At 41.9% G+C, this 17,016-nt stretch overlaps 2 protein-coding genes across 3 annotated transcripts; both read left to right on the forward strand.

Moving 5' to 3' along the window:
- Positions 1–309: 309 nt before the first annotated feature.
- cep97 (centrosomal protein 97) lies at positions 310–8,323 on the forward strand. The gene is made up of 11 exons (XM_083776175.1): positions 310–667; positions 2,180–2,322; positions 3,114–3,272; positions 3,414–3,515; positions 3,623–3,736; positions 4,290–4,456; positions 4,722–4,886; positions 5,060–5,277; positions 5,371–6,028; positions 6,591–6,666; positions 7,270–8,323. The coding sequence occupies exons 1-11, from the start codon at positions 631–633 to the stop codon at positions 7,804–7,806; spliced, it is 2,376 nt and encodes a 791-aa protein (XP_083632301.1). The 5' UTR covers positions 310–630; the 3' UTR covers positions 7,807–8,323.
- Positions 8,324–9,177: 854 nt separating this feature from the next.
- nxpe3 (neurexophilin and PC-esterase domain family, member 3) lies at positions 9,178–16,897 on the forward strand. 2 transcript variants are annotated; one of them, XM_083776923.1, is made up of 6 exons: positions 9,178–9,410; positions 11,839–12,049; positions 12,531–13,312; positions 13,401–13,471; positions 13,557–13,778; positions 14,180–16,897. In XM_083776923.1, the coding sequence occupies exons 2-6, from the start codon at positions 11,900–11,902 to the stop codon at positions 14,734–14,736; spliced, it is 1,782 nt and encodes a 593-aa protein (XP_083633049.1). In that variant the 5' UTR covers positions 9,178–9,410; positions 11,839–11,899; the 3' UTR covers positions 14,737–16,897. The 2 variants fall into 2 exon arrangements, with proteins under 2 accessions (XP_083633049.1, XP_083633050.1); XM_083776924.1 differs by lacking the exon at positions 9,178–9,410 and adding an exon at positions 9,736–9,777.
- The last annotated feature ends 119 nt before the right edge of the window (positions 16,898–17,016 follow it).

A 17,016-nucleotide genomic window follows, 5' to 3' on the forward strand; every position in this document is an offset into this window, starting at 1 on the left:
AAAACTATTCTCACAATTTCACTGTTGGAATTCACTTTAATAAAAATAATGTTACTTTTCTACAGGTACGTTAGTGGTTTAATTTAAACATGTGTGATGTGATAAACTTCAAATTGAAGATTAGAATATAAATCAGTTGCTTCTGGACATTGTTAACATATACATGATGTCTAAGATTCAGTTATGGAAATTTTAAGTACCTCATGCGGCTGATACGGTTGCCTAGAGCCGAGCACAAGCGGGAACCAACCGACATCGAGAGGTTCACGTCACAGCTCCTCTACAGATAGTAGTCATAGTAGGCTAGTACACACAACAACACATGAACGTTTTCCAGGCAGACTAGAGGCAACAGCCATTATAGGCCAAGAAGCTATGTATCCATCTGTCATCGTTATGCTAGCAACGGAGTCAATTATTTAACCGTTACATAGCGTATTTTATCAGTTAGCTAAGCTTGAATGTCCAAATGTGTAGTCCTTTGTACAGCCTAAAGGCGACCAGTGGTTTGGAACTACATTTTCCGGCAAACCGTAAGGAATCGTAACAAGCGTCAGGAGCGTTCCCTGTCATACAGACATTCTGCAGCTTTTACAGTTAGCTAGATTTGCTATTTAGTACAGCCTAAAGATGGGTGTATCAGATTTGAAAACGGATACTAATGCTGGTGAGTAATAACTGTAATCATCATCTTATTTAACTCTGTTGGTGCATTGTCGTACGTTACGTTCCTAGGCAGCTACAACAAGCAGGATTTATTATGATAAAGGTAGCTCTGGTCCATAGCCTTACTGCTCTTGCTGTCGTTGCATTAATGCCTTCTAATGAAGGCATTAGAGGCGAGCTATGGAAAAGAGCTATGATAAAGGTAGCTCTGGTACGTAGCATTAGGAGTTCTCCAACTCCTTTGAGTTGGACCAGAGCTAATGTCTCTTTTTCGGAGATGGCATGACTAAAATACCCATGTCGTCACATGACCATCGTGACAAAATCAAAAATAGATGACTCATAGATATGACATTAATATGATTTCACTAGCTCTGAATCAAAAATAGATGACTCATATGACATTAATATGATTTCACTAGCTCTGTTGGTGTATCTTTACAGCCTTTGTCCCCACACGTCTCATATTTGCCATTGACAATGAAAGGAGAAATTAGGTCATATATCTATATATGACCTAATTTCTCCATTCATTTCATTTCTCCCACAAATATGACGTACATTTGTGGCAACACAAACATTAAATGCCATTGACAATGAAGGGAAATGTTATGTCATATGTAGACAAGCAAATTGGCTAACCCATCACAAAGGTGCTCTATAAATAAACTTTACTTACTTACTTACTTACTTACATATCTTCTGGCAGGAGAGAAAGGGCGGGTCTGCGGGGGGGTGCCCTGGGCGTGGCGGTCACTGGGGTGTGGTCAGCTCTGGTTTGCCGCACCTGACCGGCAGGTTTCTCACTTCCCTGTTGGCCAGGTGTGGCCCTCTCCCGGTGCTGGTTGCGCCTCGGTGGTGGCTCCGCCCGGGGTGCCCCTCCGTGGAGGAGAGGGGCAGTGACTTGGCCAATCACTGCTGACCTGCCAACTGGAGAGTGTAGTGGTTGAGGGTTTACCGCTGTTTCGGCGCTGTAGTGCCGAAATGATTTCGGCTCGTCAGAAATTTTCAGTAGCACCGAAGAGACGACTTTAGGACGGTACCTGCCCCCCCGAACCTCAAATGACGTCACATTGTAGGCTCTACAGCGCCGAACCGACTTTTATTCAGCTCTAAAATAGGTGTATGAATCGGCCCTAAGAAGGTTGGAGGCCACCTGATGACCTCTCTTCCAGGCCAAGGCTTCAAACATTATGAATGGATTACATTCGCATCTTCGATGCATTTGCAAACTTACAAACCGTATAATGATAAGAGCGCCCCTCACTTCACACGGGTGTGATTTTTTATTTAAATGTATTTATATATCTTGTGTGATTCTGAGAAGTAGAAGTAGTCTGCTTGTGTTGTTTGTTATAGACTGTGTTTCATTATGTGCTCAGCTGATGTCTTACCTGCTACTAGTGTGACTGGCACAGACTGCATATCTGGCATAATTATGTTACAATGTATTTGTGTGGTCATGGCGATGAGGAACAGTATGCTTATGGATTGTAATGTTTATTTGGTATAGGCTCCATATTGGATCTTTCAGCCCAGGGCATTCAAAAGTTGGATCCTAGTTTTGTCTGCTCTGATGACACCCAGACTCTCATCTTGGATCGCAATCATATCATGAAACTGGATCATCTAGAAAGGAGTCCAGGCCTCCAACAGGTAAGCCAATATTCCTCGTGGCTGCATGTTGCTTACGACAGCAGTGTGTGCAACCAACATTCTTCATTTTGTTGTACAAAACATTTGACATTTTAATGGCGCAATGCAGGACCTTGTTCAGTAGCTGTTCATTGCTCTTGTTTGGATGGTTTAAAATGCACAGGACATATTCCAGGTTTGTGCAAATGTACCTGGCCAATACCCAGCAGCAACACATTAATAATTTTACTATGAATTAGGGTCAAGCCATAATACCAGTAAGACGCCTGAGGGCGAGAAGTGAAGGATCAACATATGGAATGTCAGAACAGGACAGGTTATGAACTTCTGAAATATATCCATATATGAAGATCTAAGGGTTTGAGGTCAGATGTAGAGTTGCTGGCCAATATTGGCACTATATATGGGGGCTTTCCCATGTATGGGGATTTTGAGTGATACACTGACTGACGGACAAAAAACGTACGATTTCATAGTAAATACCTGCAGTCTCGAATAGTAAAACTCTATTATCATAGAGTCTAGAAGACATTATTGTCCTGTATTCTTTTATTGCTATTCCTGATAGAATGCTTGTCATTTAACAATATATTTTCCAGATTGTGTCCACATAACTGTATCTGTCCACACGTCATTGAGAGTTGAACTCATCAGATATCCATGTAGCTGAGGATCGACTTGAGAGGATACACATTTGACATTTAATGTGACCTGGCATGATTGGATGCCCAGGACGGATTGAAAAGCTGTGTAACTCCAGCCTACATGTCTGTCTTTCCATTTCTTTATAGCTGTCCGTTGCAAACAACCGTCTGGTGAGAATGATGGCAGTGTCTCGTTTAACAGAACTCCGCGTTCTCAACCTGCCCAATAATAGTATTGGATACATCGAGGGTCTACGGGACATGCCACACCTTGAATGGCTTAACCTGGCGGGCAACAATATCAAGGTGATGATTGGAGGAATCCATCCAAGATTCCATTATGGTGCTACATTGTTGTTTCACATATTTTTGTATTTATCTTTTGCTTGGGGTAATTTGTTGTAAATGTGGCATGACATACTTTAAACTAATTAAACACTTATTCAGGTTATTGAGCATCTTGGCAATTGTGTTGCCCTTCAACACCTGGACCTGTCTGACAATAATGTATCTAACATCGGTGATCTGACCAAACTGTTGGCCTTAAAGGTAAGCATTGATGAAGACTGAGGTCAAAGACAAAGTGTGAACATACATTATGGCAAGGTCATGGTATCGGTGCACCTTTTATTATGGTATGTCATTTCTTTTCACAGACACTTTTGCTGCATGGAAACAGCGTTGCAACACTTCGTACTGTTCCTACCCACCTACCTGCTCACTTATCAATACTCTCCCTGGCAGAAAATGAGATCCAGGATCTCAACGAAGTAATGTCATCTTTTTTTGTTTTTACATGTAAATGGAATATACTTTAGTGATAAATGAATTGGCAGCATTTACATTATTTGTTTGGCTTCTTTTAGTGTGTAGGGGGAACAAATAAAACAAAGACCTGTACTCTTATAATGACTGAAGCAACAACAACCAGGATATTTAATAATTTATTGATGGACAAGTCTCGTCATGGCAATGACGCAGCAGCCTGAAACATGTCGGTCAATAAATAATTCAATGAACTGACTCAAAAAACAAGTTCAGAGAATCTAATATTATAATGACAAATTTCAGGACTTGTTATTTTTCGGCCTATCTTTGAATGTGAATGTACAAACTGTATAATTATATAGGGGGATCATCATTCATTATGTGAGTTTAAAATGTTAGAGAAAAAATTACATGTACAAAGGATAGGCATTAATAAGCTTTGAGCTTCAGCCTATGCCTTTTCGAGCAACTATAAGAGTGAATATGTACGGTAATGATTGATGTTGAATTGATCGAAATAAACTAAACTAAACTATCTTTCTCTGCATTTCCCAGGTTTCATACCTGGCACCTCTCCATGAACTGGAACAGCTGTCCATTATGAGCAACCCTTGTGTGATGGTGACCCCCTCGCTGCCTGGATATGACTATCGGCCATACATCATGAGCTGGTGCCTAAATCTGAAAATCTTGGACGGATATGTCGTTTCACAAAAAGAAGGGTGTGTAATGGACTTGTGCTGTAGAATGTTGTCCCTGTAATAAATAAGGAGCACTCTTTGCCACGCCACCCAAACAAATGTGCTTGTCTTGGACTTGAGTAGACAGCAGAAATAAAAGTCTGTTTGATCATTGATGTTAAGCATTGTCGAGGGGACATTTCCAAAATGTGCATGATGGGGAATGAGTACCTGAGCCCAGTGTAGCAGAAGTAATTGTGATGGATTCTATATTTAATTTAATTTACTATAATTTCTATGATCACAGTTTGAAAGCAGAATGGCTGTACAGCCAGGGCAGAGGTCGCTCATATCGACCGGGTCAGCATGTACAGCTGGTTCAGTACCTGGCAACCGTGTGCCCTCTGATCTCGACTCCAGCCCTGGAGACTGCAGAAGATGCCAAGTTGGAGAAGATCTTGACCAAACAGAGGTAAGTGTATAAACATTGATTGTTAAGTAGAAGGAAATATTGGCACATCCAGTCAAAGACAAAACCAAGATAATTGTCTTTTTGTGCCAAGGACAAAAGGCTCCCCTTTCTTTGAAAACTAACAACTATGGGCATTCATGAAAAGTATTTACTGACATGCTTCTTTCTCCCAGGTTTCACCAAAGGCAGCTTTGGCATCAGACCCATGAGGGCTGTCCCAGCCCTCCTCGCCCAACTCGACTAGATGTAGAGGCCCACAGCCCTCAGCATAAGGTGCCTCAAGGGGGAGCCAGAGAGACAAATAAAGCCATTGCACCTCCACCAACTGCTACTCCATCAAGCAGAGAGACGGGTAGCAGCACATCAGTGCTATTAGGGATTCCTTCCTCAGGTATCAGTTTGTGTCTTATCAGTTTTCGTTATAATGCATCCTCTTTTCAGAGATTGAGCTGTGTTGTCATCGTCTTTCTCTTCTTGCTTTTAGAGCCAACTGTGCAGATTAATACCTGGGTGGGCACAGAATCATCTCAGCCATCAGCTCCAGTGATTCACAGCCCCAGGGTGGCCGAGGAGCACCTTCAGGTGGAAGACGTGCAGACAGATGAGGATAGGGTCAATGGTAGCCTGCTCTCAGAGTCCACTTTTCTCCCCATCAGTTCTAACCCAGCTCCCCAACCAAACCACTCCGACAGTGAGGATGAAACTGAGACATTTGAGCCTGACTCCCTGGCCCCAGAGTGTCCGAACTGGCGCAAGAAACCCGTTATAGCAAAGACACATCCTCCACCTTCATGGGAAGATAAAGAAAATGCAAGAAGTGAATATAAGTCGACAGGAGGTCATCAGAGTTGTGCTTCAGGCGCAACTGCTGGCCAACAGGGGGACAGAGGCAATCAACCTCAGAATAATCTCTTTCAGGAAAGCCCCTCTGAGCCAAGGTTTGGCCCCAGGCATGAAGAAACGGTGGTTGATGCTACTAAATCACGCTCCTTTGAGTCCGATAGGGCAGCAGTCAGAATCCAGTCTTGGTGGAGGGGACTGCACACTCGCCATCACCACCCTATGGCCAGAGAGGTGCGAAGTGAAATCCGTTTGCGTAGGATGCAAGATCACATACTCTTCCTTTCTGAAGAGTTCGAAAGGTATGACACAGAGCATTTTCTTCGTACGTAGATAGCAGGTGCAGAGTCATCAATATGTTGTCAGACTGACTGTAGTAGACTCCATATTTGGGCAATGGGCATGCCTGACAAGGACCTCCATATGCACATAAAAGGGACGCAGACAAATATCCATATATGGGCATAAAAGTGACAGTCAGACTGTTATAATGTACAACAGATATTGCATGACTGGTTGGTGGCAAATAAAAGATCGCTCGCCCCAAAATACACTCTCTCCGGGTCAAATCCGGCGACCTTGGAACGTGGGGCAAGTGATCCTGCGTTCTGCACAAAAAAGGGAAGGAGCATGTTTTGGGGTGAGCGTTCTGGTTACGGGTGGCGCACTTGGCATCGTTCCTGACTTGCATGCATCGCTCTCAAATAGGCCGGTGCCTGTCTAGTTCATGAACAGAGAGAGAAGTAATTGACCATACTTGGTTCGGTTGACATACATAATATAGCTAATGTGTTGATGTGATGTTATTCATTTGGAAAGACAAGACATGAACGGTTCTAAGTACAGAAAGTGTTGTGTTTACAGAATGCAGAAATTGTATGAAGAAGAGAGACTACAAAGGCTGGTTCAGGAGGAGGCTGTGAAGTTTCTGTGGAAACAGGTCAGTGACCACATTGATTCATTTAAATACATACAGCCAGGTTCAGAATCGTACACACTTTCACCAACACTGACTCATGAAGGGTTTCCGGTTCCCACTAGGAATTGTCTTGGCGGACCATCGTGCCTGACAAGATTCTATTTGAAATGTTAAATCGACCATAATGTAATACACTTTTGTTACTGTTTTATGATGCCAATACAGTCTCTTGCCTATCCTTCAATCACTTTGCTTCATAACGCGTTCTCCATTGACAGTCACTGTGCTTGTAGTAGTATTATATATGTTCCAAAGTCAGTTTCATGTAATTTCCAGCTGCAGTAACTTGCTCATTGCAATGAATTGATGAATGATGTAATTTTGTGACATGTACAACAGTTTTATTTTTATTTTATCCAGACAGTTTAATATCAACTCTGTCCGACCGCTGATCAACAATTTGTGTTCTCTCTAGGTCGTCCTAAGACGAGCCTTCCATTGTTACTAATGCTTTTTGCCTGCAAAGTGGTTCGCTGTTTAATTTGTCTGGAATTTTAAACAAGCATGTTGGACTGCCTTTACTACTTGACATACATACAACTATTTCCTGACATCTCTATGTAGGTCCAGTCTATGCAAAAGTGGCAGCAGTCTGTTGAGCTGCAGCTAGCCAGCATTCCTCAGGCTGTGGCCCCGGCTCAGAACTCAGCCTCCGGGCTTGGCCAGCCCGTCCTCAATCTGCCCCTGCCTGTCGCGTCCAGCACTGCAGATCCTGCATGCACGGACATCTCCTTCCCAGATTCTGGCTTCCAGTCAACCGGCGAGCGGCTATCGGGACGAGAGGACAGCTTCCAGAGCAGCGGGACAGCGGACTCTGTGGAAACGGTGCGAGCGTTGAATTTGGTGACCCCTACTTCAACAACGGGGACAGCCCAGGCTGAGAACAGTGCAGACTGCAGTCTGCTGGAGCAGTACCTCAACTCGGTACAGCAGCGGGAAGAGGAGTCGGAGGAAGTCACGTCCAGTGATAGAACAGACACACCTCAGCCCCCCTCACCCTTCTCTCCCAACAAAATGGCACAGTCCACCTCGCCGTTAGACAAGCAATCAGAACTGCAGTGCAAACAGGACACTCCTCCCAGTCCTGTCTTAACGGTCTGAGAAACGTAAGCACCGTGTGTACACGCTCTGCTGCCCATCTCTGCCAATGTGGTGAAAGAAAAACTACTTGCAGACAGTAGCATCTCATAATTACGAGATACTAAGCTGAGAAAAGACAAGTAGCAGTTAGCTAAAACCAGATAAAAACGTGGTGAAACGGTAGCCTATACATTTTCTTCCCATGATGATTCACAAGAAAATACTTTAAGTTCAGTATTTTTTACAGATTAAAAAAAGACCAGGAACTTTATCACATCTGTTTGATGTCCAATACTTACATTTGTCAGAAACTGCAATAAATCAGTTTAGGATTATAAGAACTATATGCTCTGTGTCCACAGGACATTTTAAATGTATAGGCTACATTCTGAGAGCAGTTACACTGAAGGCTAAATGAACATTGGCATGCAGCTGATGTATATTCATTTTTGCATAAATATAGAGCACTGCTTGCTAAGTTTTGCTGTGACTACTTATTTGAAGTTCTAATGTTGAAAGAACACTTTTAGATTATTTATCTCCCTAAAATTGAATAAATCAAGTATCTTTTTCCACATGGTTTCATGTTTCATTGGTGAAATATTTTGTGATCGGCAATGTTACTGCTTGTTATGAATAAGTCCTTTGGTGACCATGTCTCAAAGTTGGTTAAATATGGCATTCATTGGACACATGAAGACAACCCCACTTTGTATTTTTGTCTCAATAGCTTCACCATTTTGTTTTTTGGTCCATTCAGACTGAATGTATTCTCATCACTAACACTAGTCGTTTACATCAGTGATTCCTGCAGTGGGGTCCTTGTGGGAGTTTCAGGGGGTCCCCAGCTAAATGATAATTAGGAACCAAATGGACCATTATGGATCTGTAACCGTTGGTCCATTTGGTTCTATTTGTACACTCTCAGGGTTAAATTAACATTGATTTTACAATAGGGGTCCCATACATAGAAATGCCCTTGAATGGAAAATTTGATATGCCTGTTGCATATCAAACTGTGGGTCCTTGAAATGAAAATGGTTGAAAATCACTGCTAGATATGTAAAAGTATTCTCTTATGGGGGTCCTTCTTGGCATATATTTTCAAATGGGGCTCTGGCCTAGACTGTAAAGGGCTCTGCGGGCTGATAAGTGTCATTTTGGGGGTCCTTGACATGAAAAAGGTTGGTAACCACTGGTTTACAATCCTACAAAAAGGGATGCAAGGGTTCCGAAAGAGGCTACGTCATCACACCACGAACCAACGTATCTACCTAACGGATTCGATCTATTATGTATTATTGGTGACCACAGGGAGACCACTAGAGGGCGCAGCTAAACAAAACAAAAATGTGTATACATTACAAAGGGTATTACAACATGGTTCTAGTAGGTAGCGCAGAAGCCGCTTTCCAGATGGTGGATTTTGATGTGTTATTGCTCAGATCAATCACTGCAATGGACCCCCGCGGTCAACACAGATTACGTCTGTCCGATTACCGATGTCAAACAGCCGTGTTCCTTGTAAGCGTTGCAGCTACGCGTTATTCCACTTGATGGGCCTCAGCAATGATTCATCCACGCGCCGAAAAACGAATATGATGGTGTCGCTCTCAACCCATGATGTAAGTAACAATAACATCATATATATACATATTCTAATTCAGCACTGAAATAAAATAGACTTATCATAATGTAACGGTATTATATTTCTAATTAATACTACCAGTCCAGAGATCATTACATTGCATTAGTACAGACGTGTGGTTTCACTGGTGTTCAATATATACAAGCAGTACATGATAATCATCATGTGACAGTCACGTTACGTATGCTGGAGGACTATAGTAGGCTAGTATGCAGGTCAGGACCATGGTTATCTTCTACACCCAGTTCATGCAGCAGAGCAGATAGCGTCAGCATGCAAAGCAGCAGATGAGCTCTACTACTGTGGATCAATCCCCAAGCATATCCGTGAATATAAATCATAATGTACTGTAAACTTTACTGTATTATATAATTTTTGTATTGTGCAACTGCCTACCGCTGTCGCTTTACAGTCTATAACGACCTATAATGTCGACGTCGTCTAGCTAGCCTATAAACTATAGTTGTATTAGTTTATAGGCTAATTCAAAAATACTGGATTATTGAGTGGAGAGCAGAACTCGATTATCAGCAAGACAGTGATTGGGGCAGTCTGGTGACGGTAGGCTACTGTTCCCCCTTTCTCCCTGAATCCAAGATCTTAATTAGGATAGGCTGGCTGGCTGTACAAAGATTTTTCGAACCACCAAAAAAGGTGACTATTTAGGATTTTTTTGTCTTTCTCTGCATGTCCGAAACCTATAAATACCCTTGTACCCTCAGCCTCAGATAACCCTGACGTATTATTGTGACGTCATCTAGTCTAGAGTCTAACCTTTCTCAATTGATCCAAATGTCGTTTTTTGTAGAAATGTAGAAATTAATCCATAGGACATTTGGTATTGTGCATCTAGATATTTTGCATATTTGTATCTTCGGTATAATATGTCTCTATGGAACAAAACAAAAATGTTATAACATGTTATTACAATTAGGTCAGATACATTATGCAAATAGGCAAATCCATAAGTTTATTGTAAATTATGATTTATTCCCCATCAGAGACCTGGTCAACAGTGCACCATACAGCAACCCTGGTCAAATTAATTAGATATATCTATTGTGATAGATATATTTGGTCTAGTTTGTGGGTGAATTGGCCTTTTGACCTTTTAATCTAATTGCCCTGTGACTGACATTTGATGTCCAGCTGTCCCACTGACTTTAAAATAGTATGGTTCTGAGTCTCGATAGTAATACTTTTCCCTAGCCAGCGTTGGTAGATAAGAATTGTTTTGTTTTCGTTGGCCAAAACACCCAGCCTCTGTGTTTTTGCCCTTGAAAGTTAGTATTCGCTCTAACAGACTGGTAAACTGCACTCAATGACGTTCTGCCTTGTCACCTGATTCCACTAACTGATATTCATATCAGGACTATCTCTGCCCCGTGAGATATTTTCTGTATGCAATATTCAGTGACGTCTTGCATTATCTGTCCATTTGTTAACAAATATGTTTTTTAACCTTGTTGTTCAACACATTGTCCGGTGTATTGATTACGGTATGCTATATCAACCATGTTTAATTGAACATGGTCAGAGATCGTTGTGAAACGCTGTCCGGATGACATGTCTTCTTCTCTCCCGAAACAGTGGTGAATATATCTGATCGAACCTCCCTCTAAGTTCTGCTTGTCTGAGTTCTCTTTCTTGTGTCCGTCAATTCATTCTAAGGTATATTGGTTAACTCTGTTATACTCTGACTTTTACTCATCATAGCCTAAAGGGTTTTTATATCCATTTCTGTAAAGTTACAAGCCCTCTGCTTCTATTCTGGTAAAGAGTATTTATGGTACTTAGATTACTTTCTAGAGTATTTATTCAGTTCCGGTGCTCCAGAGCTCTCTCTAGCTCTAGCTCTCAAGCTATCGATCCTAAGCTATTGTTTATTGATATTTATACAGTCCTATACAGTCCTATACAGTCCTTTCAAATCTATCATTATTAAAGATGGATCTTATTTAAAAATATCCATCATATTGCTCTTTAAACAACCATCTAGCTTTGTTCTATTATTTGTAAGTTATTGTAATTGTTGAGTTCCCAATAACTAAACCGAAGGATGGCACACATATATATATATATATATATATATATATATATATATATATATAACAGCGAAAACTATAAGGTGCCACGTTACCATCTGCTCTGCATGCTTTGAGGGGTGTGGCATTAAAAGTAAGAAATATTATAAACTATAATAGAAAGAAGGGATGGTGATGTTTTAACCAGACGGAGACCAAGTCATCCACAATACAAACATGCAAGTGTGGGAAATATGGAAACAATCCAAAGATGATTCATGGTTCAGCTATCACATCTGTCGCTCAAGCTTTATCTTTAAGCTTGTAGATTATCTCTTAAGTGATTGTCAAATAATTGTCTCTGTCTCTACTCCAACATAGGGCAATAACAATATTGGCAATTTTTATGTGCTGAAAACAACACGATGATCCCATCATTACCATGGTGACAGCGGAATGTGAAATGGGACCTGAGCATGGGAGACAGAAGGGGGGCAGTATGTGGCGGAATCTGTCCAAATATGCCCCCATCTTCCTCCTGGTAGCCCTTTCAGGCCTCATCTTCCTACTACGTAACATTCACACTCTGGAGGTAAGAACAGGTGTTGTTAGATATAAAAAGAGATGTGGAGACTTGCTGGGCTATGCTGCTGCTGCTTGCGCTGTCAGCAAATTCAGAATTATTTATTGTTTTTGTAATTTATTAATCAACCCCTTTCTGGCGGGCATGTACGAATTAAATGTTGGAATACCAGGCCAATAAGTATATTTTTGTTAAACAAACAGACCAATACATACCGTGTATGCCTATAATATATTAAATTACAGTGGATAAAAAATATTATAAAACATTTCTTATTAAAGATAAGTGATAGCGGCAGTAAATGTTATTTCATAGCTCCAAATCCAACTTTTAAACATCATGTATTCGAATTTGCCAATGCCCTTCATTGCCCATTGCCAGAAAATGCTGCCCTAATAGTGTTGCCAGTGTATCATCACATTACAACTCCACCTTTACTGCTGTCAGCAATCTCTCTCTCTCTCTCTCTCTCTCTCTGTCTGTCAAACAGAACCTGAAATGTCACACGGTTTCAACCCTCTACCAGTTCCAGAGCAGAATTCACTCTGCCTTTACCCAGGACGGGCCTCAAGTCCTATATCACAATCACACCTTCTGCGGTCACCTCGACCAAAAGCCGTCACCCGAGAACACTCTGGAGGAGCGTTACCTCTTAGACTCTATAGCGTGGCCGGAGCCCCCTGCCCGCTCCACCCTAGTGCCACTGCGCCAGACAAGTGACCCCGTGCACAGCCTCTTCGCAATCCTCCCAACTAAAGAAGGAAGGGAGTGGCACGTCGGGGACCAGCTGGAGGCTCTCATACAAATGCACGACTTTCAGGGCCGCCCCAAACGCTACGGCGGAGATTTCCTGCTGGCTCGGCTTCACTCCCCCGACCTGGGAGCAGGCGTAGCGGGTCAGGTGGTGGACCACCGGAATGGATTCTATTCCGCCGTTTTCCCTCTTCTCTGGGAGGGTTCCGCCCTGGTTGAGATCACCCTGGTGCACCCGAGTGAGGCCGTCACTGTGCTACGCAGGCTGAGGGAGGAACGACCCGACCGTGTTTTCTTCAAGAGCCTGTTCCGCTCGGGTTTTCTGTCTGAGTCCACCGTGTGTAACATGTGCCTGCCACCCGGCCAGCAGCCACTGTGCAACTTCACGGACCCCCACACCGGAGAGCCCTGGTACTGCTACAAGCCCAAGCTGCTGAGCTGCGACACCAGAATCAACCACGCCAAGGGTGGCTATCAGAAACACCTGATCTCCAACAAAGAAGCGCTGCTCTTTCAGAGGTTAGGCGTTTTGTAATAGATGAGTAAAACCAAACGAATCAGGTTCACTTTCCACCGTACCAATATCATTGTTTATTTTTTCCCTCAGTGGCGTGAATATCAAAGTTCGCGTCCATGCCTCAGGGACTGATAGAGTCACCGTACTACCTAAGAAGAAAGGTAAGAGAGCATAATGGATGTACAGTAATTATTTTACTATATTGTGTGTGGTAAATTAATTGAACATTTTGCACCCTTATGTCAGACCAAAAAGAGGCAGAGAGCAGCAGCATGAAGCCAGAGCCCATAAAGCTAATACCTCCTGGGTATTACTTTGAGGGCTCATGGCGACCTCTGGGTGGAGTTACAATGTTCCAGTTCAATGAGTCGTCAGCCATCACACAGTGTCTGATGGGCAAGGTGATCAGCATGTATGGGGACTCCACCGTCAGACAATGGTTTGAGTATCTCAATGCATTCGTGCCAGGTGAGGGTTACACCTCAAAGAGTAATTTTGCATTGCTCTCAAATGCTCGGACGTGGGTAAAAGTACTCAAATGTTTTACTTAAGTAAAAGTATCAATACTGCAATGTAGAACTACTCTGTTACAAGTAGTCTGGAATAATTTTCTTTTCCCATTTCAAGTTTTCATATGTATACAAATATTTTCAATTGGCCGAAATGTATAGTGCTTAAGTAGTTGGTGTATGTTTTGTCATAGTAATAATTAAAATCTTCAAAGTAACTAGGAACTAAAGTTTTCAAATAGTGGAGTAGAAATTAAAGTACCTCAAAATTGTAGTAAGTACAGTACTTAAGTAAATGTATTTAGTTACTTTCCATCACTGCATCTGTCTTACAGTACATTTGTCTATTCTGAACCTTAGACTTGAAGGAGTTCAACTTGCACAGTCCTAAAAACGTCGGCCCTTACTTGGCGGTGGACAGCACCCACAACATCCTTGTGAAGTATCGCTGCCACGGTCCGCCGATTCGCTTCACGACCGTCTCGTCCAGCGAGCTGCGCTACATCGCCAACGAGCTGGACGGCCTGCCCGGCGGTCCCGACACCGTGGTAGTCCTCAGCATATGGGCTCATTTCAGCACCTTCCCTGTGGAGGTCTACATTCGCCGGCTGCGCAACATTCGCCAGGCACTCGTGCGGTTGCTGGACCGGGCTCCGGGGACCCTGGTGGTTATCCGATCGGCCAACCTTCAGGCCTTGGACCCGGAGGTGAGCCTGTACAACAGTGACTGGTACTCACTGCAGCTGGACGGGGTGCTGAGGGCGATGTTCAAGGGACTGGACGTCCTGCTCGTGGACGCCTGGGAGATGACGTTAGCGCACCACCTCCCCCACGCCCTCCATCCACCACCAGCTATCGTCAAGAACATGATAGACCTCCTCTTGTCTTACATTTGTCCGGGAAAGAAAAAGAGCTAACAGAGAAAAGGAGGCTTGCCTAAAGAAAACAAATGTTTTGTTCAGGGAAGTTGAGTTTTACAGAAAACCAGATACTGTTTGAATTCCAAATGTGTGTAAATGGGAAATACGGCCTAATGTATCTGCTACGATCTAGTACTCTCAAAGACACCAGATGTTGGCATCAACAGCATAACTCAACCATTCATGATTATTCCCCAATCATACTGCGAACGGTTTGTGGAATTTCACAAATAAGAACTGCTGCTGATAAAATATACCATAAGCATTGTGTGCTTGGTTTATTTCCACTGCCAGTCAACATCAACAATGTGTTTGTGCTATTGATGATACCTGGTAGGCGGGTTTCTGAACTGTACACAGCCCTCCTCTGAGACACAGAGTAATGGCACCATATTAGTATGACCATTAGTGAGGACCAATGATATGAAGAAAATAGGTGAAATAACTTAAGTTTGCAAATAAATAAAGGAGCTGCATTGGTTTCCTAGAGCTTAGCTTTATACTTTCTTGCCAAAGGCAGACTATGGGTGACTTTGTTTCTATTCATGTTTAGCTTGTTCAGTACAGACATTTTAAAACTTGGTGCAATCATGTTCTGTGTGGATTAAGCCATGATTAGCACACGTTGGAGAATGAATTAACTGAAATTATGCTTTACAATTTACACCATGTGCATATTGTTGTGGAAAAGGGCAACTGAACTAGACTGAACTATTTAGTACAGCATGGCTACATTGGGATTAAAGTGCACCTTATTTGGGTTGTTTCTTGTTGGTTATTTTTCAAAATAAATATTTCAGTATTAAAAATACAGTATTATTTTACAAACTGGACATCAAATGGTATTTTGATATCACCGATTGGCCTACATGAAAGTTATGCCTTTTTTGTATCTGTGCTAGGAAAGAAAACGGCAAAGACCATTGCAAAAAGCATGAACCATACATTTTAGCATCTTGCTATACCCATAAATGGTAATCATACCTTGGAATAATGGAATGGAATGATTGGTTACAGATGTAAGAAAATTATGCTTTTTTTTATTTTGACAAATGCCGTCTGTCCTCATTCAACATGAGCAGCTTTTAAGTAATGTCATGTTATTGCTGTGCATCTGCCAAATGCTGAAGCTTTTGTGTTCTAAATTGTATTTTTCTATTTGTCTCCACCTACCCCCCCCTCATTTGATACTCAATTGCAAACAAGTTAAGGACTGGTTTTCATGAACAGTTGAGGAAGGCATGAAAATGTTTTTGTAAAGAGCTTTTATTTATTTATCAGGTACTGTCTAATTAAAGTTGGTGTTTCTTATGTGCTTACGTTTATTATTTTAACATTCTGCCAAAATTAGGCCGAAATTTGGTATATGGCATTGTATTCACAGTAGTGACTCACAGCAGTGACTGTACTGTACCACTGATTAGTTCTACCTGCAGTCGTGTGCTTTTATCAAGTATTCCCTGAAATGATTGCTTACCGTACACCTTGACTTCAACTGGAAGCTTATCTTGTTTACAATTGCAACTGCTCAGTCTAAAAGCATATTACAATGGCGCAAATGCGCCGACTTGTTGTGCCCTATATCCTCACATTGAGTATAAAGTCTTCATACTTTGTCATACCTCGTACGACACTGGAAAATATAATATTCTCACTCAGTGAGCAATATGGGAGTAAGACAAAGTATAAATTAGGCTTAAATATCTGCTAAACATCTGCTTGCTCTTGAATATTTTATAGACACATTTTTAAGGCAAATGCTGTGGCTGGGATTGTATAAGTGTTGAATTGATCAGTATACAGTATTAGGCAAGCATCATTTATTTCATTTCATGCAAAAAGCCTGTTGAAATGCATGGATTGCACCTTTTAGTTTTTAACAGTTGCACTAAACCACAGATGAAGTCGCTATTAAATGAAGCATTATGCAGAAATGTGTTTGTGTTTGTTTTGAGTGCATCAAATTAGAATACATGAAGCACCCATTAGTATATAGTACTACAGATACAGGAGGTGGCAGGAGTTTAAGTAATTGCAAAGGAATTCCCCAGTTAGCCATTATGATTTAGTTATTAAATTGAATTTACTTGGTTTGCTTTAGAATATGTAATGTGTTTGTGTAATGTGATTAAGAGCAGCCTGACAGAGAAACAAAGCCTAGCTGAGAATATAGAATATTATATGAAACACCCTCCCAGAATGAACATGGGCCCTCTCAAGCCCCGGGCAGCTCTAGTGGTATTCACGCTGTCTAAACAGTGTCATCGGAAGTGATCC

This window comes from Protomyctophum parallelum, assembly GCF_964188405.1.
Source record: "Protomyctophum parallelum genome assembly, chromosome: 11".
Taxonomy (NCBI): domain Eukaryota; kingdom Metazoa; phylum Chordata; class Actinopteri; order Myctophiformes; family Myctophidae; genus Protomyctophum; species Protomyctophum parallelum.